We start from the raw sequence: 27011 nt of genomic DNA on the forward strand, positions 1-27011 counted from the left end.
TTCCTTGCCTGAAAGCACGTCATGCATTTATTTATAATGCGTCTAACTCTATCCTGTCCGGAAGGTATCCAATATAATTGTCTAATAAGAGAAAGTGTTTGAACGCCCGAATGAAGAGTTTTTTTTTTTTTTTTTTTATAATAATCTATGAGTAATTCAGTGAAATTATGTCTTTTGGGTAAAAGAAGTTGATGTTTCTGGTCTTCTGAAAGATTGGAGAAACGTAATCTCCCACCAACTTGTAAAAATTGATCTTCGTCAAGAAATACATTTAAGATAAAACCTAACTATTTCTTGGAACTAATCATTTCGACTGCAGGCACTTAATTTCAGGTTGAAATTCAGAATGTTGTACACATTTGACTAGCACCTTTGTTGCATTCTGTAATTCAGAAGCACTCTGAAAACTTTCTTTTCTTAATGGTGGATTGGTTCTGCAGTTGTTCACAAACCTTAAACACCACGCAGTAGTTCTAATCAGTTTGCTAAATGATGAATACCCTTTAATGAATTTGTTCTCAATGGAATTTTCACCTGTGACTGTTGAGTTTACTACAGCTCCCCTTCGAAGTTCAAGCTCTTCATTATATTTGAAATCTCTTACTCTCTTTAGGCCACGAATCGATGCTCTGTAATAGCCACTTAGGTCCATGCCACCACATGTCACTATTTCGTAGTTCAGACAACATTGTTCCTCTCTTGGAATTTGTCTTCTTTCCTCTGGTCAGCATATCGGCAGGATTTTCATCATCAGGGCAATAATTCCAGGACTCAGGTGATGTTTTCTTTCGTATTTCCATTACTCGATGTTGGATGAATGGCTTCAATTTATTTAAATCGCCCTTTATCCAATGTAACATAACAGAAGAGTCTGATCAAAAATATACATTCATCTGGAGCCTTTTCTGTAACTGTAACACATTTGAGGCTAATCTTGCTCCGATAAGTGCTCCCATCAGCTGTAGTCTTGGGAGGGACAGCTTCTTCAGTGGAGCTACTCTGGTTTTGGAAATGACAAAACTACTTCCTATTTCACTGTCTTTCATAATGTATCACAGGTATGTCACAGCTCCATATGCCTTCTGACTTGTGTCGGTAAAGCAATGCATTTGAATATCTCTCAATTCAGACTTGTTAGTCTTTCGGAAGTAATGTTGCGGAATGTTTACATTCTGAATCGCTGACAGTTCATTAGTCCATTTTTTTCATTCTGTTTTCAAAGTCCAATGGCAACGGATCATCCCAATGTACCCCAAGTTGCCAAATTTCCTGCATTAGTGTTTTTGCCCTAATAGTGAATGGACTTATAAATCCAGTGGGATCGTAAAGCTTTCCAATGGTTTTAAAAAATTCTCTTTTTGTCATTAGCTTTGTTTTCCCTTGAGCTTGATTAGTTAGATTTTGTGAATCTATCTTCAGAAGATTTTCCTTGTAATTCCTTTTATATCCCCATACCTTCTGTTCCAGAACTTTCTGGATTTCACCATTTTTGTATTCTTCAAAAACATCCTGCAGATTCGCACACTTCACATCGTGCTAATCCATACTTACAAATCCATATTGTCAAATATTAGCCGGCTTCCCTACAAGTCACACTACCAAATGTCACCTGGCATGTTTACAAGCATTACGTCTCCTGGCATGTACATGGTACACATATTCTGCCACCTGGCATGTAAATTGATACATCATACTAGTTTCTACCACCTGGCAGATACAATGCAATTATATCAATTAGCGGTAATACGCCCGACATTTTCGGCATGACTGCTACCTTTACATTCTATAACACAACTAACTCTTTGTGTGGTGCGCCCTCTGGGTACAAATCACCACAATCACCGAGGAGGACAAAACACCTTGCATTCCTATAAGATTCTGAGTTGCCCTACTCCTCCTAGAACTTCTGAAATGTGGTACCAAGACACCTTGTACATATAAAATTACCTGTGCCCAACATTTATTTCAGCAGTAGTGTCTAATTCTGTCAAATTTATGTATAAACTACAAATATGCATCATTTTTAAAAGTATTGGATAGAAAGCATCTCATAATGCTAGGTTCTTTAAATATGCATTTTAAATCTAAATTTTCTTTTCTGCTAGGTGAAGCTTTTTAATGAGAAACAGGCAGAACTAGAAGAACAACAATTGCATCTAAATGTTGGACTGCAGAAAATACATGAAACTGTTGAGCAGGTAGAAGAACTGCAGAAATCACTAGCTCTAAAAAGCCGAGAACTTGAAGCCAAAAATCAAGCTGCAAATGCAAAGTTAAAAGACATGGTATTTTTCCTCCCCCCCTTTTTTTTATCTCCAAAAAGTAAAAGTTTATTTATTTATTACTAGGTTATGTAAGGTTTTTAGAATCATTTCAAGAAATGCATTTGTTATTTATTGTGCTTTCGGAATATATTTTATAAATTTATAACATAGGCATTACTTAACATATTTTATCTTATTGAAAATTACTTTTTCAGTGTAGTCTGTGATGTAGCCATCTTTTCATAACTTTTATCTTTCATTTTTTGTACTGTATCAATTTTTTACGTATTGTGTATACTTTCTATACTTTCTTTGTTCAGAAATATTAAAACATGTTTATAAAATATGTATTATTAATATTCATTTGTTTCAAATTTTATGTTCACTGGTAGTTACACACTTTAGTTTAAGGCTAATGAACTATTTAAAATATGTTCATCTCCTTTTTATTAAAATATGCCCCTTTTTTATAATTGCAGAAACTAAAATTCAGTGTTAATTTTTGAGTAAATGTAAAGTTCTTTTTATTTTATTATTAATGTACTTTTTTTTGCTTTATTGTAGTTAAAAGATCAACAAGAAGCAGAGAAGAAAAAAATGCAGTCTCATGAGATACAAGCTGCTCTTCGGGTATGTTTTCCAATTCTTTTCAAACTTCATTTTTAATAAACATTACAAGAAGATTTAATGTATTAATGTGTATGGAAAGCAAGTATGGTAATAGAATAATTACGGTGTTGTGTAATGTAATTAAACTTTCTTAACTCAAACCTGTATTAATCAAAGTGGTGAAGAAATATAACATACAATGAGTGAATCCAAAATTGTGTCAATTTTTTAAAATTTACTTTCTTCCATCAGCCACCCAGATGATGTAGTAGTTAGGGGAGGATTCGAATCCTGGCATGAACTGGAGAAAGCATGAATGTAAATTTTCTGTTCTCTTGTAGGAGGTAATAATGGCTGTCTTTTAAGTGCCTCCATAATAAAACGACTACCACTTCTGGCCTTAGTAGTGGCAAAAGCCCAAATGTGGCTAGTACGTGCCATTTAAAAAAAGAAAACATTCTTCCAGCATTTTATTCTTTAGAGATAAATTGATCATTATACAATTTAAAGAGTGTGATAAATTATGAGAATTTGTAAGGGAAATGCCTGTTTGCTCCTCAAACAGTGGTATGAAGTAGCTGCTTGTAAATATACTGTAAACTTATTCAGGACATCATTGAATATTTTAAATTATCATTAGTTATCATTGACATTTGATGCAAATATTTAAAACATTCTTAAGTTTTTAAGTAATGTTAGAAAAAATGTTATATTATTAATGTGTAAATATCCAAAATATTTCTATCCTAATTATTTAGGTAAGCAACACATTTTGTACCTTTTAACAGCATAAAGCAGTATTTACGATAGTTTTGTCTTAAATCTTTTCATTATTGTTGATGCAAATAAGTGTTCAGTGGTAATTTAATGTGGTTATTATGAGCAAGTGTTGATATTATTTGCTTGCTGTTTGTCTACTGGCAACTTTATATGGGTTTTTGATAATAATCATTTATTTTCTGTCACATAAGTATCACTTAATATAAAAAAATAGCATATTGGAATGTTCAGTTATTATTATAAGAACTGTTTATCTTACTGGCATACTGATTGTTAACATTTTCTGTTTCATGCATATGATGCAATATTAAACAATTCACAAAATACTTTATTATTATTATTTTTTAATGAATTCTAGGAGCAAGAAGAAGTGATAGCTGTAAAAAGAGCTAGTGTCATGGAAGATTTATCAAAAGTTGAACCTGCTGTTTTAGAAGCTCAACAAGGTAGGCAGTGCTGTGTTTAGTCTTTCTTAACATTAGTAGATATTTGAAATACATTTATTTGTTTATTTATAATTTATTGAATTATTTTTACTCTTGAATAAATCACTTTTGTACCATTTAGTCACATAAAATTTTTTAACATGTTATTAGTATATGTCTAAATTTTGTATTAATTCATCAAATATTGTTTAAAAATTGCAGCAGAGTATTATCTTTAATGGAATTTAGTGATGAATTTGCAGTACTAATTTAGAATCATACTGGTAGTTTACGATGGGGGAATAATTTATTTTGAAAACAAATGATATATTTATCATGTATTTTGTGCAAAACAAGAAATTTGATTTATGGTTTTATGCATGAATTTAAATGCTAATGTATTCAAATCTTATTTCCCATTATTTTTTATTTGCAATTTAGTTGGTTAAAATTGTGCTTTGAGGTTTAAATTATTTTGAAGTGCATTAATTAAAAAAAAAAAAAAATTAAGTTATCTGGCTGCATAGACAGTTAAAATGATATGCTTTTATTTTGTAAATATAATAAGAAATTTGATCTATTTTAAAATGATTAAATTAAGTGAGCTAGGTAGAAGTTAAGGTTATGATATTTTGTGATTAGAATTTCAAAGTGTAGTTATTAAATCCTTTGCTTCAGTACCTGATTGTTTTTATGTTTTTGCTTTTTATGTTATAGTTATTTCTTTTGAATTCATTTTGCTTGCATTTGAATTCATTTTGTTTGCATGGTTTTTTTTTTTATTTTTTAAATACATTCAGCTGTGAAATCTATAAGAAAACAGCACTTAGTTGAAGTACGATCCATGGCAAACCCACCTGCTCCTGTTAAACTTGCTCTTGAATCTATTTGCTTGCTGCTTGGAGAGCCAACAACTGACTGGAAAGCTATCAGATCTGTCATCATTCGAGAAAATTTTATTAATACAATAGTGAACTTTGCTACTGATGAAATCACGTAAGATTAAATTCCTAAAATAATTGTTTTTCCAGTTTCCATAAGCATTGTAACACTGTGATCTTTTGCATTTCGGAATGATTTTGTTTGCTTATTATAAGAATTTATTTCCATCATTTTTTTTTATAAAATGTGCTCACTCATTCTCTTTTTCTTAATTTTCTTTTAAGTAAAAATTCATAATTCAGGAAAAGTTTTGCATCAACATTAGCTTTCTTGTATATTAATAATAAAGCATTGTTTGTGCCATTTAATTTATGAACTTCATCTTGTACAGATTATGATATATAGCATCAGCCATAATCTTTTATTATAGTTTTTAAACAAATTCTTGAATATCCAGTAAATATTTTTATTATATAGAGAATATATAGGGGTGGCAAAAAAGTCTTTAGATGGAGGTAATGTATTTAAAAGAAATTAGTATTATACTATTTTTTCATGTATTTTCTGATAGCATGATTCATGTATTTTCTGTAGCATGATTTGATAAACTAATTGAAGGAATAAAAACCCTTAAAGAAAACTTTCTATAATTCCTCTAGATTGCATTAATTTGCTAATTATTTTCATTATCACTTCTTAACATGCAGCTGTGAAAAGTATCAAACGGCAGCATTTGGTAGAGGTTCGTTCAATGAGTAATCCTCCTTTGCCTGTCAAGATGGCACTAGAGGCAATTTGCCTCCTACTTGGGGAACCAGCCCCAGATTGGAAGGCAATTCGTTCAGTTATCATTCGGGAGAACTTCATTCCTACTATTGTGAACTTCTCCTCTGAATGCCTGTCGTAAGGTTTATTTTTTCCTTAATAACAGTCTTTGCATGCTATATTCTTTTTATCTCTGACTTTTGTATTAACAGAATATTGCAGAAAATTTTTTCTATACTTTTATGCTATATTTTGTTTTCTTAAGAATTCTTTTACTATTTATTCTTCAAATTTACAAGTATAATGTTTACAAAATTAGTCACATGAGAATTGTCATTAATTTAACTTCCTTCTCAGTAAGACAAGATGAGATTAGAGGTTAATGTGTAATCTTGAGATTTTAATGCCAAAATATTGTTCATACTGAATTAAGATTGAAACTATTATCTCTGTAGTTGTTTCACTTCATCCTTTTTTTAACTATCAACACAGTATTGAAAGAGTGTAGTGTAATAGTGCAAAACCTTTAATTCTTAAATTGATTTAACTCCAATAAAAATACTATATACATTTATGTTGGTTCTAATTACATACAGAGATTAGGAATTAATTAGATATAACAGAGCTTTAAGCAATTAATTGTACAAATTATCAGTAATTAGAGATATGTCATGATAGCTTATCAGCTTTTATTTTAGAAAATAGTAAATACTCAACGATTATAAATAAAATTTGAAAATGTAGGTTAGATTAATAAAAATTACACTGAATGAGAAGGAGAAATAAAAGGATATGCCCCTGGAAAATGTAAAAGCTTTTTCTTACAAATTTAATAAAAATGAGAGTCATTCAGTTTTCTCTAGAAACATTAATTTTATTAGATTTGATTAGGTTCAGACTCATAAATTTGATTTTAAAAATTAATGCAGAGCTAATGGTTGGTAAAAATCTTAAATATCCCAGTTCCAATTGTAGCTCACTGAATTTTTTTCTAACTTCAATTTCTCTGCTATGAAGCCAAACTTGAATAGTAAAGATGTAGTTATTTATGCTACTTTCATCCTCCTCCAAAATAATCTATGCATCAAACTGAATGTGAAAAAAATGGTGTTAGAAATATGAAAAATACTGTAGTATAAAGCACTATTAAAAATTCTCTTAACTGCATAATTGCCTAGAAAATATTTTCTGTAAAGGGCACATTATCTTTTGCACATATGCATGTTTGAATGATTAGTAAATATGAACTTGTGTTTTAGTTTGTTCACTTTAATTGTGTAAGTTAACATTCCTGCCTATGTCTAACTTGGAAGTGCTATTTAATTCCAATACTTATTACCTATAATTAAATTTCTTCTCTTGAAAATGTAATTGCATTTTAGAGAGTGAGCAAAATATTTTGTAATTATATTATTTATATATTTACATAAATACTTACGTAGAAGATGACATAAAAGATTATTATGGTATTTAAATAAAAGATTTTTTAAAATGTACAAAATGTTAAAAATTGTATAAATATTTCTTTTTGTCATAAATAAAAATAACATCTACTGTTCTTAATATAAAAAACTAAATCTACACTATTCAATAAAGTGGTAAAATAACTTAAAATAATAATAATAATAATAATAAAATCAGTTTTAAATGTCCAGCATTTATATTTTCATTTCTCTTCTGAACCTATATCTCAGAATATTTAAGTTGTGATGGGGTGAAGTGATAAAAATTTGCATGATCGAATCATCGTATGTATATCTCTCTCTGCTTGCTTGGGCAATACACAAACTTTTTTGGGCCAGATGATAACTGAGAATGAAAAGTGGATTACATAGGAAAAGAGCATACTGTTAGCCCAGACAATTTGCCTCCTTCACTTCTAAACCGAGTTTGAGCCTAAATAAGAGAATTTTGTGTATATGGTGGGTCATCCAGGAATCAATATATTATGAGTTTTGGAAACCAGAAGGAAAACTCAATTTAAAGAGACATTGTCAGCAAATGGATGATTTAAACAAATCAATCGAAAAGGAGTGGCTGGTGATGTTCAATAGGAAGCACATCATCCTGCATCATGATAAAGCTTTGGTTACTCATCAGAAAATCACAGAATTAGCCTGGGAAATTCTGCAACATCTACCATACTCTCCAGACCTAGCACCTCTGATGATTATTTGCTTCTCTCTTTGCAAAGTTTTCTGAAGGGGAAAAAATTCAAAACTGAAGCAGATGTCAACCATGAAGAATATATTTTTCTCACTTCCCAGAGAGACATAATTTTCTGGTAGAAATTATATATAATTAGAAATGTAATTTATTTATGACATTTATGTATAAAATTATCTTTGTTACAAATACTGTTAAGAAGACCAGATTGAATAATTATTTTAATGATTAATTTATGCTAAGATATTAAAGGTGAAAGAAGAGAGCTTATCTGTCGTCAATTGATAACAGCTTTTATTTATTATGCATATGATTTATTGGAACTGACAGTGGTTAATCTACTTAGCATATTATAAAGAGACAAGTGTGTGTGGGGGGGGAATAAAATAAAATATTTGGAATTGTGTCTAGCTCTGAGTATATTATTTTCAAAAATGGATAATCAAAAATGTTTTATCCTACATAATTTAGTTTCATAATTGTAATCTCCAGTCAGGAATTCTAATACATAAAAATTAAAACACTTTATTTGCATAATAATTTTACAATTTAGTAGAAATGATAGAACATTTTCAAAACTATTAACTTAAAAAGAATTGTGTTAGTTGATATTTCAAAAGTTTAATTCTTCGAAAAAGTCACAAGTCTTCGAAACTAAAGTCTTATTTCATCTACTGTCTAACCAAGAAATTACTAGGCAAACAATTCTGGATAAGAAATGTGGGGAGTACAAAATTTACTTTGAGGCTTTGCTCATGTGTAATATGAATATGAGCCAGTTTCCTTCAAGTTCTCCATAAAGGCATTTGTCCTCATAGGTAGAAGATGGCTCTTACAAGCTCTACCATTGAAGTAACCTAACTTTTAAGTATTAATCAAATTCTATAATTAAACATTTTTTTGCAAGATTGATATAATATATATGTAAGATAAAAAATATGAAAGCAAACTTCTAAATTTGATTGATAATAACCTCTTTGATTTTTCTATTTAATTTGGGGACTTCATCTCTCTGTCTTAAAAATAAGGCTGTAAGTCAAAACTGTATCATTCAAATTAATCGTGTGATCCTACATAACGATTAACGCAGATACCTCTTAACCAATCACCAAATTGTGAACCAAAACTGAAACTTTTGACTCCCCCTTCTTCCTCTGAACTGATGCACCACTTTTGCTTGTGCTGACGCTTTGCTGCAATCATCTGTGTGCTGCTATGATCGCTTCTATTGCTATAGTATCAAAATTGTAAATGTTCTAAAAGTAAGCATGATTGGAGTGCCTAGTGAATTGTGACCACCAATGTGAAAATATGGAATTGAATCCCGCTCGACTGTTTCTTCAAAATGGATGGATGTTCTAAGCATCAAGTATCTATGCCATTAGTATTTCTGCGCATCTATATCTCAGTATTCTGACATTAGTTTTTCCAAAATTGTGTTGTTTATATATATATATATATATATATAATTAATTAATTAAAGAAAAGAGAACAAATGATAATAGACCTATGTGGTCAAAAACTTTGCACATAGAGCTGCAAAATTTAGAAAAAAGTTAAAAGAAAACTCCTAGTTCGTACGCTAAAAAGTTGCTTAGATACTGTGGTTCCGTGAAAATGTTAACATAAGTAAAATAAAGTGCAATTAAATGTGTAATAAAGATTAAATAAACAATATTAAAATTAAAAAAAGATTAAATAAACAATAATAACTTGAATATTTACAAATAAAATTCAGTACTAATTTTAAGCAATATGTTGATCAAAGTAAGGCATATTTTAAACATTAGAATTAAAGTGCGACAAACGACTTCAGCAAAAATACAAAAACAAAGAAGCGGCAAATGGTACATTAGCCCAATTCAAATCTCATTAAGGCTCTTCAGGGGAAATTATTTTTAATGATTTTCGAATCCAGCTAACTTCATACTTGTTTCGCTGAAACACACAGTTGAAACTGTACATGAAACACTTTTTATAAATTAATTGAAAAAACTTCGCCATAAACTTTAGTCTCAATTCTCTGTTCCAATTTCCCGATGCGTCTGCTTGAAGAAAAACATTAAGGTGTAATAATAACTATAGATAATGGACTGGTAATACCAGTGTACAAAATAAAATAAATAGCGATTTGCTATTAGTCAAAATATACAAGATTTTATGGGAGGACCTACTAGCTTATAGAGTTTAAACTTTATGAATGTACCAAAAATTAAATTTAAAATTATAATAAAACAAATAAATTTTTAAGGGTCTAAGACCAAAAATCAATACAAGGAAAAGAAATATTTTTTTAAAACCAGACCTGGATCGTCGATGTCTTCATTGCAGTCACGATGCAAACTCAAAAAGGGGCTGAAAGCTTCAAGCAAGTAAGCTGCTAACCAACTAGGCAGTATGATGGGAAAAGGGGGACAAGTGTCATGAGGAAAGAACCAATAAAAAGTGACTGACCGTTGGCATAAACCTGACTCAGTGCAAGGGGGGGGCAATGTGTTGAAGAATGCAAAAACTGTTCAAGATGGCGTCTTACTCTACAAGTTTGGAGAAATTTGGGCGTAGGTGAAAGAAAAAATGGCTAATTCAACAATATGTTAAAATATGGCCACAAAAGTAAGAAGAAATAAGGAAAAATAGTAAATTGTTAATTAAAGTCGAAATTTTTCAAGCTAGAGGGCAATCAAGCTTCCAGAAACGAAATGGCCCATAAGTAAATAACAGGAAAGAAATGCCCAGAAAATGCTTAAAATCTAGTTAAGAATAGAATTAAAAGTACTACTGTGCCAAATTTTAAGAGTAAAAAAATGAAGCTGTGAGAGGAACTAATTTTACATTTATACATTAGATCTTCTGAATCAGCCATCCATTTTACACCTTCCCATAGGGCTTTAAGCATAAAATTTCATTATCTAACTCAAAAAACATAAAAGATAAAGTTAATTCCAGCTTTTTTTTAACACATTTTTAATTATTTTTGTAGGAATTAGATTGTTATTCAAGATTGTTACAAAGTATAGTACTTCTTCTTGGAGGTGTTTTGTTGTATTGAGATTCTTTTTATTCTAAGCAGTTGTGCGTAAATTGTATTGAGGGTGACTCTTTTAGAAATATTGGAATTCCAGTTGGTTAATTTAAGTGTAGGAAATTTGAAATCTCTTTGTTTATCGTAGATTTTCAAAAAATTGTAATCAGTAACATGCAAATCAAGGTAAACTATATCATGTTGCACTGTATTTGTAGTATTAAGTTGTAGGCAGGAAGGGTATATATTAGCTTTTTCTATTTTGTTGAAGTTGTTGAAGGCTATTACATCATCAATATAAAGAAAGATGTGTTGGTAATATTTATAATCTTCATTATTTAGCAAACGTACAAAAGTAAATTATTGTGCAAAAAGGAATAATTAACAGATTGCAGTTGAAAAATTGCCTCTCCTAGGTATTCCCTGTATTTGTTTACAGATGTTGTTATTAAATTGAATATAATTATTAAAAAGTACGCTTGAAAGAAAAAGTTGCCATTTTTCAGCATTTAAGATTTTAGAAATTTGGGGAAACAATTTTGGAGAAATAAGTAAACTGCTGTAAATTTCTTCAAGTGGTAAAGTAGTATAGAGGTTCTCAAAGTCATAGCATTGAATATGTTCTATTTTAAGTGAATTTAAGGTTTTAAGAATTTGTTTGTTGCTTGATATCATCCAGTTGCAATGCTGATCTTTAAAATCATAATTATTGATGACATCTTGTATGAGATGAAGTTTTTGTGCAAAGAGATAATCTGTCTCCTTTAAATGACTTCTGGTACTATTAGCTATGAATCTAAACTTAACAGGAGTCATATATATATACATCAAGCATATATATATATATATATATATATATATATATATATATGCTTGATGTATATATATATATATATATATATATATATATGCTTGAAAATTAGGAACTGCACTCTTTAAAATAATTGTTTTTTAATTTTAGAATTTTTTTTTTTTTTTTTTTTTTTTTTTTTTTTTGATGCCATTGACTATGTAATACTTGAAAATTTTTAGCATGCTTATTATTCGCAGACATATGAACATAGAGCATTACTAAATTCTGCTAATTTCATTTAATTTTTCAGTTCAGTAGGAACTGATGTTCATATTTCCTTATTAAGGGTAATAAACATAAGCTAGTCTCCTTGGAAGTCTTTCCTCAGATTGAAGATGAAAGTATTTTTTAATTTCTCAGATCTGTTCTTTCTATTAAATATTTTGGACCAGGAAATAGGAAAAATCAACTTTGCCCTCACCAGACTTTGAACCATTGGTCTTCAGTGCTAGCTGGACTTACACCACGAGAGTATGAATAGGGATACAGCTGGCCCTCAACTTTTTCACATTTTTTAAAATTAAAAAGATTTTTGTTGATAATGAAAAAATTTGCTCATGAGTCAACCATTTTTGGCTCACTCTACTTCTTATAACAGTGAACATATCAGAATCGTAATCAGTGCTGTCTTATTCTGAGCACGAGGTCAAAACAGCTTGTCTTTCATTAGAGTGTGCATCAATATGTTGTGTATTTTCCTGATTTATTCATTTATGTTTAAGTATTTTGCCCTTATAAATTGATAAAAATGTGTGAGAAAGGTAGAAACTTCAGTGTTGAAATAAACAAAAAGAAATTAAGGCCTTATAAACTTCATACAGTTGAGACAAAGATGGAAATCATTAAACATTCTGAAAACGGTAAATCTTTTCATTCAGTCGGCCATTTGTATGATATACAGATCTATGATATGTTTAACTTTGAAAAATAAGTGTAAAATTTGTTGTAAAATATTTTTATAGCCTCGAAATTTCACAACAAATTAATAAAAGTAGAGAGCAAATTGATTCCTCTTGCATTGTATCCAGTGCAGCATCAAGAGAGATAATAGCTAATTAACTTGTAATCCAAAAAGGTTGTAGACGGAAATTGTAAGATCACAAACACATTTTTTTAATACTTAAAAAATAGAATAAGATTTGTTAGTATTTCAAATACATATTGAAAAAAGGGAGTTATAGAATAGAAAGTGTCACATCACTGTCCTTTCCTGAAGGAGTGAGAAACGTAAGTGTAAAGATTAAGCGAGTTACACAGTTAACTCTTTTGCAGGGTTTTCAGTTCATAATGTTTATTGCGCTATTGACGGCAGTCTATCACTATTTGCATACCATCACCTTTACTTGATGGGCAGGATTGCCATTTGCAACGATTCTTGAAGTTTCTCAAACACTCCTTGCTTCTAAATTCTGCCACCCTGTGTGGCCATAGAACTCTGGCGCTGGTTCTGTGTTTATCTGAATAACAAATCATTATTTTTAATTCAAATAGCACTAAATGTAATTGTTTGGCCTATGAGCATCATTAACAAAATCTACTTTTATTAGCATATAAAAAGAAAATTTTGTTAAATTTTTCCTATCAACATTTCTTAGCATATTTAACTTAAATTTGTAATCATCGCCAAGCGTAATGTCAACGTAATATATATATAATCTTCTAATTTTCCATACTTTAGCCAGTATTTAGTAAAGTTTTGATATACCAATAGGAATCAAGTTTATTAAAACTTTCAATATTTTCTTTCTTTAAATTTAGTTTTTAATAAAAATTTTTTTAAGGAATTTTGGGGAAATTTCTGGATATTTTCTTTTTTAACTTACATTTTCTTTCATTAAATTTAATAAATAAAAAAAATTTAAGGAATTTATTTCAAAATTTAAATATTACTTAAAAAATTCTTCAAATTTTTTAAGAAATTTTAAGACTGTTTAAATTTAAATTTTAAATTTTACTTTCAAACTTTTTAAATTTTAAAACATTTCAGTTTTACTTAATTACTTTTTAATTTGCAATTTTCACATAAAAAATAAAAAAAATTTTCACTTAACGTTATTTTTGCATTATTTACACAATTTTGCAACAGAACACACATTTAACATTACAAACAAGTTTGCATTTATTAATTCACAATAACCACTCAACTCTACTTCAATTACAGTACTCTTTTTATGATATTTGCAGAGTAAACTTACATCTCTTGATTGGCTCAGCTACTAAACTCCCTACCATAAATAGTTGGTCAGTTAAAATTAAAACTTGAATTACCTACTTTAAGATTTTTTCTAGATTTATATTTAAATATTTTAAGTTTACAAAATTTTTAATAAAACAAAGATAGCAGCTTGGCACTCAACTTTGCTTACATAAGCGCCATCTATATAATTTGCAGAACACAATTTCTGTGTAAAAGTTTGTCATTATATAATGAATGCTAATTTTGTATTCTTGTATATTAATGTAAATAGTTGTATAATTATGTATTACATATATATATATATATATATATATATATATATATAATTATTGATTCTGAATTCACTACATATAATCTTTGTATTTATAGAGATGAAATAAGGACTAAAATGAAAAACAAATACGTAAATAATCCTGAATTCAATTTTGAAAAAGTTAACCGTGCCAGTGTGGCTTGTGGACCTATGGTGAAATGGGCTATTGCTCAGGTGCTATTTCTTTGTTTTCTTTTCTTTTCTTTTTTCCCTAGTAAAATAAGTAATATAAATGTATAGTTTCCCATGATGAGTAAATTGTTTCTTGGTTCATTGTTATTGTTTTTCCTTGTTGTGTCAGAATATATTTATTTAATCTTTTTTTACACATTAGATTAATTATGCTGATATGTTGAAAAGGGTTGAACCTCTAAGAGATGAACTTCAGAGTTTAGAAACTGAAGCAGCTGAAAATAAACGTAGAGCTGAAGAAATGGAGAGTCTTATTAACCACCTAGAAAAAAGCATTGCTGCATATAAGGAAGAATATGCTAACCTAGTAAGCCAGGCTCAAGCCATCAAAGCAGATTTAGCATCTGTGCAAGCTAAGGTAGAGCATGTTATTATAAATTACTTTTTCACTTAAAGGGGGGGGGATTTAATATAAATTTGGAAGCAATGGCTTCATTCGTTTTTCTTCTTTTTTTTCTCTAGTCTTTTTCTTGATCTTTAAAATTTTTATAGGATATAATAAATTTGAAATTTAGGGTAAAGTTTGTAATTATGATAGGTCGAAGATCATTGGCATATCATTAGCAGAATATAAGCAGTCTTCTAGGTTACTGTTTGAAAAATTTATTAATTATTGATTTCCATCTCTAAAATTGTAATAAGGAAAACATTTCCTTATACTTTGCTAGCTATCATGAATACTGCTATAATGTTCTAAGTTCCATTTAATTTATCATTTTAAAACCATAAACTTGGCTACATCAAAATTACCTTTTTTTTTTTTTTTTTTTTTTTTTTTTTTTTTTTTTTTTTTTTTGTTTTGTTTTGTTTTGTTTGTGTACTTGTTTTTGTAAAGCAATCTTCGAATATTTGACATTTCCAAAAATTAGAGAAGCATGTAACTGAAACAGTTGAATTTATTTCTCTGAAAATTATGTACTGTATTATTGTACCTAAAAGGATAAGTAATAGCAGTTATTTCTGGCAACCAGGAGATTTCTGAAAGAAAACATAGTATGCTACATCCTGCCAAATGCAAATGTTATTCCTTATTTAATAATTTGTATCAGAATTTTATTTGAAATGAATTTTTACTACGTCTGAAAGAATGAAAAAAAATTATGGTTATCTGAGACAAACTGTGTTTATGTACTTGTATAACTAATTATGTAATTGTATTATACAAATGTATATTATGCATTATATGCAGATTGCAAATATTGCATTGTACTGCATTCATTTAAAGTAAATATAATTCTAAAGATGTAAAATCTTTGCCTCAAATAAGAAAAAAGCAGTTAAGAAAAGTTGTGCTTGCTGATACTTGCATTTATATTGTAAGAATAAACTTACTTATTAATAATAATTGCATATACAGTCAAAAGTCATTAATCTAGACTCGTCGGGACTTCGGCGATTCTGGATTATCGATTTTTCCGGGATTTAGATCATTAGTTGAAATCTGGTAAGATGGCATGCAGAAACTGCAAAATTAAAAATATGAAACTGTAATTTATGAAATAAAGAACAATTATGATCTAAAGGGTATCAAAATTTACAAAAAGAAAAAGCTTCATATTTATTTGTTTACTTTATTAAACATTTCTTTCAATGTAAGTTGTTTAAGTTGCTTCGTTTCATGTGATAATACTTCCTCTTTAATTCTATTAAACAGACATAATTTCTTGTTTAGTTACAAAGTTCCGCTGTTTAAGTCCTATAATTGCTGCATCGAGAATACCGACTAATTTGTGAATCGAAATTTTTTCGTTTTCAATAACCTCTGTGTCACTTTCTTCATTATCGGAAGCTAATTATAATGGCGAGGAATTTGATTTAAATCATATCAAAGATGGAGTACATCAAGATGAAATACTACATTTAGTAAGGAATTACAAGCCAAATAAAATAAAAACATCTGCCCTGAAGATAAGGATAGTGCTGACCGATCAACTTCCAATTCATTGCGCGCCGCGGCGTGAAATTGATAAACAGATTTCGGATTTCGAAACATACTTTCGTTTTGTAGATCCTTTACATATTAGTAAATATATATCGGAAATTCTATTTGACATGATCGAAATTTCAAGCTTACTTTTATAAAATTGCTCTAACAGTCTGCAAAAAATAATAAGCCGGATCCAATTCGAAGATTAAGGAACAACGCAATCTGCAACATTAACTGAATTAGATAATTTTAGCTTAGCTTATACCATCCGTTACACATTAAACGCGCCTGCGCACATGCATATTCGCAGCCGTAAAGGCCTTACGTGCACTCGTAAACGCCTGTGCGCATGCGTGAACGCGACACATGCACATATAGCTTTGAGGTCCGGATTATAGATCATTCCGGATTATGGGTGTCCGAATTAACGACTTTTGACTGTATTTCTGATACAAATATATGCATGTTAGAGTCATTAGTGGATTGCTATTATATAGGTATACTGAATTTGTGCCAGCTATAAGTTTGTGTGTATTATTGTGTATGTTTTTTTATTTAAAATTATGCTAGCGGTTACAAATATATTATGCAAAGTTTCCTTTTAATAAATATAATGCATGTGCAAGTGATTAGACCATGTGGGCTTTTCTTTGAATACTGAGAAAATAAGCTTTAGAAGCTATGATTAATTTTTAAATGTCTAAGAAGTGAATTATTTTTAAAAGTCTGAAAAATAATTTAAGTTTAAAAAATGGTTGTCTGTTTGCATCTATGATAGGTATTTAGTTCTGTCAGTATTCATACTTTATTTTCTAAAACGCTATTTAACTTTTTATTAAAAAATGTCACAAGAAGTCATATTCTCTGATATTACAATGATTAATTAATATTCTAATTTAGTAATATATACTTTTTGTAGATATCTCCTATAAAGGTAGAATTATGAAGTTATATATTTTCTCTTATTTCTTGATTACTTACTAAAAAATATTTGAATGTTTATTTTGTTTTGATAGGTTGATCGCAGTATTGCTCTGCTTAAGAGCTTAAGTTCTGAAAGAAAGCGGTGGGAGGCAACAAGTGAAACTTTCAAAAACCAAATGGCTACTATTGCAGGAGATGTGTTGTTGTCATCTGCTTTCTTAGCATATGCAGGTATAATTGTATGCTGTTTTTTTATAATATGCTAAAATTAAATGCTGAAAATTTTGAAATTGGAAAAAATTAATTCTGAGAATTATTAACTTCTAGTGTCTCTTTTCTCTGGAATAAAATAAAATACAATTTGCATACATATATTATTCAGTGTATAATGAAAATAATGAATTACTATATTTTCATAGATTCTCTTCCTTTCCAGAGAAAAAATTTACTTTCATTTATAGAATTTTCGATTGAAATACATCTTAAAATATGTATTTTTAATGCATTCAATTTCTAGATGAAAGGTCTGAAATTGTGTGGCTGTTTTTATGAAATCATCATATGCATTACATTTTGATGTTTATTTCTTACTTAGATTCATTTAACTAGTTGACTGCAAGAACATAACCTGTTACTGATGAAATAGATGACCGAAAGAAGTTTCAGATTGAATTTTATTACACACCTAAAAATATAAGCATTTCTTTGTAAAAAATTATAAAATTTAGAGAAAGAATTTTTCCCTCATTCTCCTATTCCCTTTTGCTACTTTATTTCATCCCACTCTCCAAACAATGACAAAATTGAATCACTTTTCATACATTTATTACAAATTAGCATTAAAATATAATATATGTATTCAAATTACAATCACAAAATTTTTATGTAATAAGAAAATCAGTTTTCTTATGTAAAATTTAAAATCAATGGGTTAAGTTCAGTTTTCTTAATTTATTGGCTTGTGTTGATATTTATGAGAATTGTAGCATAATTTTCATTTGGTATGAAAAAGAGTTCTATTAAAAGAATTTAAAGAATTTTTGTCTTAAACTATTTATTTTCTAATTAACATGTACTATAAAATAATTTTTATTAGAAGATATTGTAAAATCTTTTATTTCATGCATGTTTCTTTAAGTATCAGATATGAATATTTTAGCTAGAAATGCTTTATTATTATTATTTCAATTGCAGTGTGCTATTAGACTTAAATTGTATTCTTTTTCTTTGAATTAATTTACTGTGTGTTTCTCAGTAATTTTCATAAATGTACTTCGAGGAATACTGTATGTCCTTTAATACATGTAATGTACTTTTAGCTATAAATCTTTATAATTAGTATGTGAACAAAATGGTTAATTTACTAAGCAGAAGTTCAAGTGTAATTAAATTCATAGCTATTAGTATTCTATTAATAATATTGTGTACATTTTATTTTTATTAATCAGTTCATAGCTATTTATATTATTTTTGCTGTGTATTTTAATGACTAAGGGTTAATAAATAACTGTATGCTTGTTTTTTTATTTTTATTTTTACTTATTATTATTATTATTATTATTATATTTTTTTTTTTTTTTTTTTTTTTTTTTTTTTTTTTTTTTTTACTGTAGTTCTGTAATAGATAATGCTAAATTCATTATGAGGATTAAATAGCTATTCAATTTTCTCTTAAATTTATGAGAATGAGATTTTCATATCATTACCAGTTGTGTTAATTTTATTTATTGCAAATTAGGGTATTATGATCAGCAATACAGAAACAACTTATTCAACTATTGGTGTACACATCTTCAACAAGCTGGTATAATGTTTAGAGGAGATCTTGCAAGAACTGAGGTAATTCAAATTAGATAATGAATAATTGCATTCTGGTAATGTAGATTAACTCTGCTATGGAGGTTCTATGTTTAATGTTTTTGTAAAGTGTGTTATTAAATATTTTGAAAAATTAAATAGTTTTTATATTCCACAAAATCGACAAAATAATGTGCATGTGCTCAAAAAACATATTTATATTAAGGAAGATTTAACCTTTTTATATTTTCAATTGCTAGTAAATTTTTTTAATATTGGCGTGTTTTTTATCCCACATTTTGAAAGCATATGTAGTGAAAAAATAATTGCTTTTTCCATAACTCTTTTCGAAAACATTTGTATTACAGAACCCTGAGTGAACTGCTTTATATGGGGAAGATTTGTTCAGATGGCAAAATTTTAAGGCGGTAAAAAAATTGAAGTGGACACCACGACTTCCCTTTACAGCCTATTAAATTATGCACTTTTTTTGCTGCATTTCATTTAAACTTATTTCCCCAAATTTTATTAAATATATTTCTCATCCAATCAATAGTTCTCACTTTGTGGCAAGGCAAAAATATACAAAAACTCAAAACATCTTCATTAAAAATTGTAAAGTACAGAAAAACCTAAAACATCAAATAGAGTTGAAAACCATTAAAAAATTTTTTGTTACAGTTATTAGAGTTTAAAGTAATTAGAATTAAGCAGAAAGATAGATTTTTCAGTGCACAAAACTTTTGGCTCCCACTTGGCAAAAACACACTGAAGTTGGTGCAGAAACTAACTTAATTCATTAAGCTACTAAGTTTCAAATGTAAACAAATGGTGGGGTCATTATGCTTAGTGGAACTACTACTGCATGTAGATTGACTAAATGCGTAAAAACCTTCACCGAAACATAAGAGCAATATAATTCAATCAATTTTAAAGCAAAAAATGCACAATTTACCAACATATAAGGATAAAAAAAACTTAGCTGAGTCAGGTAACAGAGGGAATATATATCTATATCTCTCTCTGTATATACATGTACAGTACAAAATCCGTAATCTGGACTCGTCGAGACTTCAGCAATTCCGGATTATAGATTATCAATTTAAATCTGGTCAGATGGCATGCAGAAATTATACAATTAAAAATATGAAACCATAATTTATGAAATAAAGAAAGAACAATTGTGATCTAAAAGCGATCAAAATTTACAAAAAAAAAAAAAAAAAAGCTTAATATTTATTTTTTTACTTTATTAATCATTTCTTTCAATGCAAGTTGTTTAAGATGCTTTGTTTTTTGTGCTAATACTTTCTCTTTAATTCCATAAACAGACATAATTTCTGGTTCAGTTACAAAGTTCCACTGTTCAAGTCCTGTAATTGCTGTGTCGAGAATACCAACTCACTTATCAATCGAAATTTTTTCATTTTCAATAACCTCTTTGTCACTTTCTTCGCCATCGGAAGCAGTATTTTCTGGATCTAGAACCATACTATAGGTTTCATCATCCGTTAATTGATTGATGATTGGGGAATTGTCGTCTCAATGAAAAATTTTTGTTATATCATCTTCATTTATTACTGCTTCTCCACATTTCTTTACAAAATCCAATACCTGGAAAATTTTGCCTTTAGTTAGCGATGTCTGAAAACCTTCAAATTCGCGGCTATCATCTTTATCGTCCTCAACATGAAATATGGTAACTGGCCATAAATTATGCCAAGCATTTTTGAACGTATCTGGAGACACATCCTCCCACAATCTTGAAATGCTCCACACAGCAGATTAAATGCTAAAAAATTTTGAAAAGTCTTGAATAGTCTTGCCATTGTTCAAGAAATTTAACAGATTTTAAAAATGCTACTTTATATTTGTATTTCAGCACATGCACTATTCCCATATCCATGGCTGAGTGATAGACGTGCAATTTGGAGGGAAGAATAATACGGATACATTATCTTTCACTAACAACTGTTTGGTACATACTTGTGCCGAACAGTACTTGGCCAACATTTAATTACACTTGTGCCATACATAAAGTATGCGCCGAACAGTTGTCAACAATCAGGACTATTTTTGAGTCATCAGGTAAACCAACTGAATTCAAATGTCACCGAGCCTTGGGTATAAAAGGATTTTCAAACCAATCATTCATCAACACTTGTGTCATCCATGCTCTTTTATTTGCGCAATATATAACGGGGAAAATTGTTTCTCCTTTAAATAATCAAGGTCTTGCATGTTTTCCGATTACGAAAAGCATTTGCGCACACTAAAATTGTTAGTCTCGCTTTGGAATCTTTAACACCAGTTGGAGCCTTTTCTGTGGAGGTTGCCAAGGTATTTTGCAATACATATTGCTAGAAAAGACCAATTTCATCAGCATCGTAAATTTGTTCGTGAAATAATTGTTCACCTGTAATGAAGTCATCTGAAAAATGTTCAGCAGCTTCAGTAACAGCTGAATCTTTTTCACATGAAATTTTTAATTTTCTTATACCATGGCGATTTTTAAATATGGTTAATCAACCTGTCTAATATGTGCACTCAGTGTTTAAGTTCATTCTGCATGAAATATTTTGGCTTGAGCCATTAGCATTGGACCCGTCAAAGACATGCCCTCGCTGCGACGCTGTCTGACACATTCAATCATCACTTTGTCATGATTGTGACTTTTATCATAACAAACCCTTTTTTCTGTTATTCATTGCAAGTAGGGTGACGGAATCCACCAAAAATTCAAAAAGTTCCTTTTTCTTTTTGCTTATGTTATATACAGTTGACTTTCCAATGTCATACTCCTCACATCATTTTGAGACGAATATGCTTTTATCCATTTTTTGCAGGAATTCTACTTTTTGTTTGATGGACATCAAAACACACTTTCATTTTGTAGATCCTTTGGCAGCTCTGAAATTGGAAACTCTTTTTGACATAATCGAAAGTTCAAGCTTAATTTTTATAATATTGCTCTAACATTCTGCAAAAAATAATAAGATCCAATTAGAAGATTAAGGAACAGTGCAATCTGCAACATTAACTGAAATGCCTTAGAATCAGTAATGATAATTTTAGCCTAGCTTATACCAACCATTATACATTAATCGCACATGCATAAAGCATACAAAAAAAAAAAGTTTGCCTTTGAGGTCCGGATTATAGATCATTCTGGATAATGGACGAACAGATTACGGACTTCGTACTGTATTTATATACTTTTGGTGTGGTCGATTGAAACCAAACAGCGAGGTGCATCATAGCAGTCCTATATACAAAATTTAAATGTTCTGAGGCTATTCTGAGCTTTTTTTATGCGAGATATATAAGTACGTACGTACAGACAGATGTCACGAAAAAGACTCTTCTGAATCCATTTTAGAATCTGTTTTAGGGGGAAAGTCCTTTATTTTGTCTGTTCATGTAGATGTAATGAAAAAACATCTTTCAAATGGAATATCAAGAACCCTCAAAATGAATTTTTTGTTGAAATATGATGCCTAAATATTTTGCCATTACAGTACTTTTTTTACGTCATACAAGGAAGTAAAAATAAGCTATTTTTCACTGTTTTTATCTATACAAGTTTAAAGATTAAATTAGTATTATGAATTATTAAACTTTCTATTTAAGATGCTTATTTACCCTTTACTTTGAAAAAATTCATCTGGCTCATTAAGAGAATTATTAATCTAAACAGCATCATCTTTTCATGACTTCAGCTTGCCTTTTACATTTTGTATATTTGCAGTATCTGTCAACTGCTGATGAACGCTTAAGGTGGCAAGCAAATGCTTTGCCTTCAGATGACCTGTGTACTGAAAATGCAATTATGTTAAAGCGATTCAATCGCTATCCTCTTATCATTGATCCTTCTGGCCAAGCTACAGAATTTATATTGAATGAATACAAAGAAAAGAAAATTACTAAGACTAGGTAAAAATACTTTTAAATTTTATAAAATTTACTTTTGCCAATTGTTTTATGAAAAGTCGGAGAAATAATTTATCTGTTTTTATATCTATATTTTTCATATTACTTTCAGTTTCTTGGATGATTCTTTCCGGAAGAATTTGGAAAGTGCTCTTCGATTCGGCAACCCACTTCTTGTGCAGGTGAGTTTTCGTAAATTTTCTAAGCATTGAAGTAGTAAATTCTGCCACATCCAATATTATCCAATATTTAGGCATATGTAAAAAAGTATTTTCTGTTTGTTACTCATAGGATGTTGAAAGCTATGATCCAATACTTAATCCAGTACTGAACAGGGAAGTGCGTAAGACTGGAGGGCGAGTGTTAATCACACTTGGAGATCAAGACATTGATTTATCACCATCATTTTGCATTTTCCTTTCTACTCGGGATCCAACAGTATGTGTGATTTTAATTGCTACTGTAAAATTTTGATATTTTATTTGTTATTTATTAAATCAATACATTTGTTGATATCATAAATTTTGACATAAATAAAAAGGTATACTTCTTTCTTGCAAATACTTGAAAGATCAGGTGCATGATTTTATTAATTTTAATTAAACCTTATAAAAGATTGCCTATGTGTGTATCTGTATGTTATGTATGTACACAAACAAGGGAGAAAATATACTGTAAAATATCAGTGGTTTGTAGATTTGGAATTTCTAATGTTCTTATAAGGCAAAAGCATTTCAAATAGTCATTATTTAAAAAAAAAATAATGAAATTATTTAGGAACTTTTAGGTTTGGATTTTTAATAGTTTTTTAGAAAATTAAAAATGTTTCTTTATTAATTATCCTTGAACAATTCCATATTCAGATTAATTTTTTTTTTGGTAATAATTCAGTTTTTGTCATTAAGAAACATAATACGATTTTTTTTAATAATTTCCTAATATCTAGCAAAGATTTTCAAATACAAGTAAAATTAGATGAAATATCTACCCATATTTTGATTTTAGAGCAATGTACACTGTGAAAAAAAAAAGAGAGAGGAAGAGGGCAGTTCTATATCTCCCATTCTACTGGGCCGATTGACAAAATTCAAATTGCGTTTTTCATGTCTCGACAGCGCGAGTTAGGATGTATATTAGATTCATATATAGCATTGTTCTAACATAGGTATTTTAACACAAAATAGGACTTTTTCTGAAATAACATACCAATTTTTTTCCATATTTCAATTCTACGACTCAAATTATGCCTAGATATTAAATTTCGGAAAATTTGGTGCGAAATTGACGGAGAAATTCAAAAATTTATGTTGGCACAATTTTTCCAAATTGCAGAGAATAATTCACGTGGCGCACTTTTTAACATATGTCAACCAATTTTTCTTCCTCTTCCATTATTGCTCTGTACTCCAATCATTATGCTGGCTGCACCATGTTAATCGGACTCTCCTGTTCATAGACGTGAGCGGGACGCAAACAGCCGGTTTATCTGGCAAACAACCCTATCTTGTGCAGTCTTTTGGAAACAGTCACCCATGTTACACAGGTTCCTATGGCTGCATACAGGTCCCAAGAGAGCTGAGAAGCTGCAGCCGCTCTGATACGCCTCGCTAAAATGGAAGAATAGCAATCTTCTCTGACCGCCGTGGCTCTTGGACGACCTTGCCCAGGCTTTCTCTCGATGGATCCAATATACTGGAACTGTTTCCATAAGTTACACACGACGGTAGGCGTTAAAATTAAACTCTCTGCATATCTGGACTTGAGATTGCCCTGTCTCTATACTCCCCACAATTTGCCACCTCATTCCATCATGTAAACGGTGGTGGTTATTTACTTTTACTATTCCGATGTGAATTTAACCTAATGCTGCAAGATAACACCAAGAAATTTGCTGAGGTGTGCTAGCGAACGCAATTTGTCTTACCCTCCACGTGATTATAAAGCCTGTTTTTCTTTTGGCTCCGCCTAGACACACGTGTATGCTTACATATTTGCCATACAAGATTTGCATCTTTATCTAGAAGCAGTGTGAAGTTTTTCCTTCAGTTCAGTTCTTTTCATGCAATTCAATAAAATATGCAAATTCTCTTAATTTATTTCACCTGTGTACATATCTACGAAATTTGAACAATCTAAGTTAATATTTTTAACAGAAAAATAAGTTTAGTTTACTTTGTTTATAAATTTATGAGTTAAACATGGTAGATTTTACAGAACACTATCATTACTATTTAAGCTATGAAAAGGTTAATCTGTCAGCAGTTGTGAAATTAAGCAATTCTTTCTTCCGAGATATGCACAAGATCTCTCAGGTGTAAATTTGTAATGCAAGCTGTGTTCATTTAGGCCCACTGCGGTGCATAACTGGACTGCGAGTTGAGCTTATTGATGGCCATGAAAAGGTTAAAAATTATTACATATGGCAGAGATTTTAAGTAAATCATATGGAATCTTATTTCTGGTTCAGTAATTGAGAGTCTATTAAACTGCACCGCTGTTAGAGTTATTCTATTCTTTTGCAGGTTGATTTTCCTCCTGATATTTGCTCACGTGTAACATTTGTTAACTTCACTGTTACTCGTAGTAGTCTGCAAAGCCAGTGTCTAAACCAGGTAAATAATATGTGTTTTTAAAACTATTTATGATGCAAAACATCTAGTAAATTCCATTATTATTATGATGGATCTTCTTTTTAGTATTTTATTTAATTTTAACTCTCAGATTTGTTATCAGTTTTGTTTCCCACCTGTTTTGTAACTTCACATCACTAGAATGGTGTGTCTATGCTTATATTGTAGCTATAAATTACATGATAACTTGACAATTACAAATAACTAAATTGACTGAATAATAATAAGAAAGTATTATTATGCTGTCATTATTTTATTTAGTACATAATGGCTGAAAAATAATAATACTTTTTTTATCAGCTGTATCATTTAATTTTTTTCAAGTAAAATTTGCATTGGTATAGTGTAATTTGAAAAATTGCTTCTGATACGTTTTCTTTCAAATTTGATAACAAAAATTAAAATATGAATGATAGTATTTGCTTAGAAGAAAAGAAGATAATTCCATGTAATTTTTTAGTTTAATAAATTGTTATTTCTTAAAAGCATATTTTTGTAAAATTTCATGAAAACAAAAAGAAAGATCTTGTAATTTTTCATGTATTTTATATAAAAGGATCTGAACAAATCTAAAATTATAGCATCTATAGTAGTGTTAAAAATCTAAATTTTTAATGTTTAAATTAATATTAAAAATTTTACATTTTAGAGAATGAATGATATGAAGCATTTTCTTAAGCAAAGTTGCTTAGTAATGTTGTATTGCAATTATATATTCTATTTATGTTCTACATAAACTTTTACTACAGCCAGTATGCCATTTAGTTAGCATTTGTGATAATTTAATTAGTAAATTGAACTGTGTAATAGCATATGATAAAGGGTATTTTACTTTTCAAATAAGAGCAAAAAACATAGTTATATTTTCAAAATAAGGTTTCTTCATAATTAAAGTCCTAAATCTGAACTCATTGAGATTTTGACAGTTTCCAGATTTGGGCAGTTTTCCAGACCATCACACATCATCCGTTTAAATCTATTAAGATGGCATGTGGAAATTATGAAATTAAAAATATGAAATAGTGATTTATGGAATAATGATGGAGTTATGACCTTAAGAGAATCAAAATTTATACGTGTACCCCCTCGCACACAAAAAAATCTCAATATTTATATGTTTGCCTTAAATAAATTTGCTATGAAATATTTCTTTCAATATAAGTTAGTTAACTTGCTTCATTCTTGTGCTAATACTTTCTCTTTAATTCATAGACATAACATATTGTTCAAGGTTCCGTTGTTCATCTTTAACTGCTGCATCAAGAATTCTGACTAAATTGTCATCTGAAATTTTTTTCATCCTCAACAGCCTGTGTGTCACTTTCTTCTCTAGCA

General features: G+C 29.5%; 1 protein-coding gene across 2 annotated transcripts in view; it reads left to right on the forward strand.

Moving 5' to 3' along the window:
- Dhc64C (dynein heavy chain, cytoplasmic) overlaps positions 1-27011 on the forward strand; it is a 289295-nt gene that overhangs the window by 217191 nt on the left and 45093 nt on the right. Inside the window, exons 59-70 of one of the 2 annotated variants that reach the window (XM_085817195.1) lie at positions 2106-2285; positions 2829-2894; positions 4012-4099; positions 5668-5863; positions 14333-14450; positions 14611-14826; positions 17412-17550; positions 19058-19158; positions 22865-23049; positions 23159-23228; positions 23338-23484; positions 25569-25658. In XM_085817195.1, coding sequence (XP_085673321.1) covers positions 2106-2285; positions 2829-2894; positions 4012-4099; positions 5668-5863; positions 14333-14450; positions 14611-14826; positions 17412-17550; positions 19058-19158; positions 22865-23049; positions 23159-23228; positions 23338-23484; positions 25569-25658 — 1596 coding nt within the window. Of the gene's footprint in view, positions 1-2105; positions 2286-2828; positions 2895-4011; positions 4100-4878; positions 5075-5667; positions 5864-14332; positions 14451-14610; positions 14827-17411; positions 17551-19057; positions 19159-22864; positions 23050-23158; positions 23229-23337; positions 23485-25568; positions 25659-27011 lie in introns of both variants that reach the window. The other variant, XM_085817194.1, reaches the window with a different exon arrangement.

Source organism: Stegodyphus dumicola, chromosome 5 (genome assembly GCF_044657685.1).
Source record: "Stegodyphus dumicola isolate Sdum_Otavi_A_Nest chromosome 5, ASM4465768v1".
NCBI classification, from domain to species: domain Eukaryota; kingdom Metazoa; phylum Arthropoda; class Arachnida; order Araneae; family Eresidae; genus Stegodyphus; species Stegodyphus dumicola.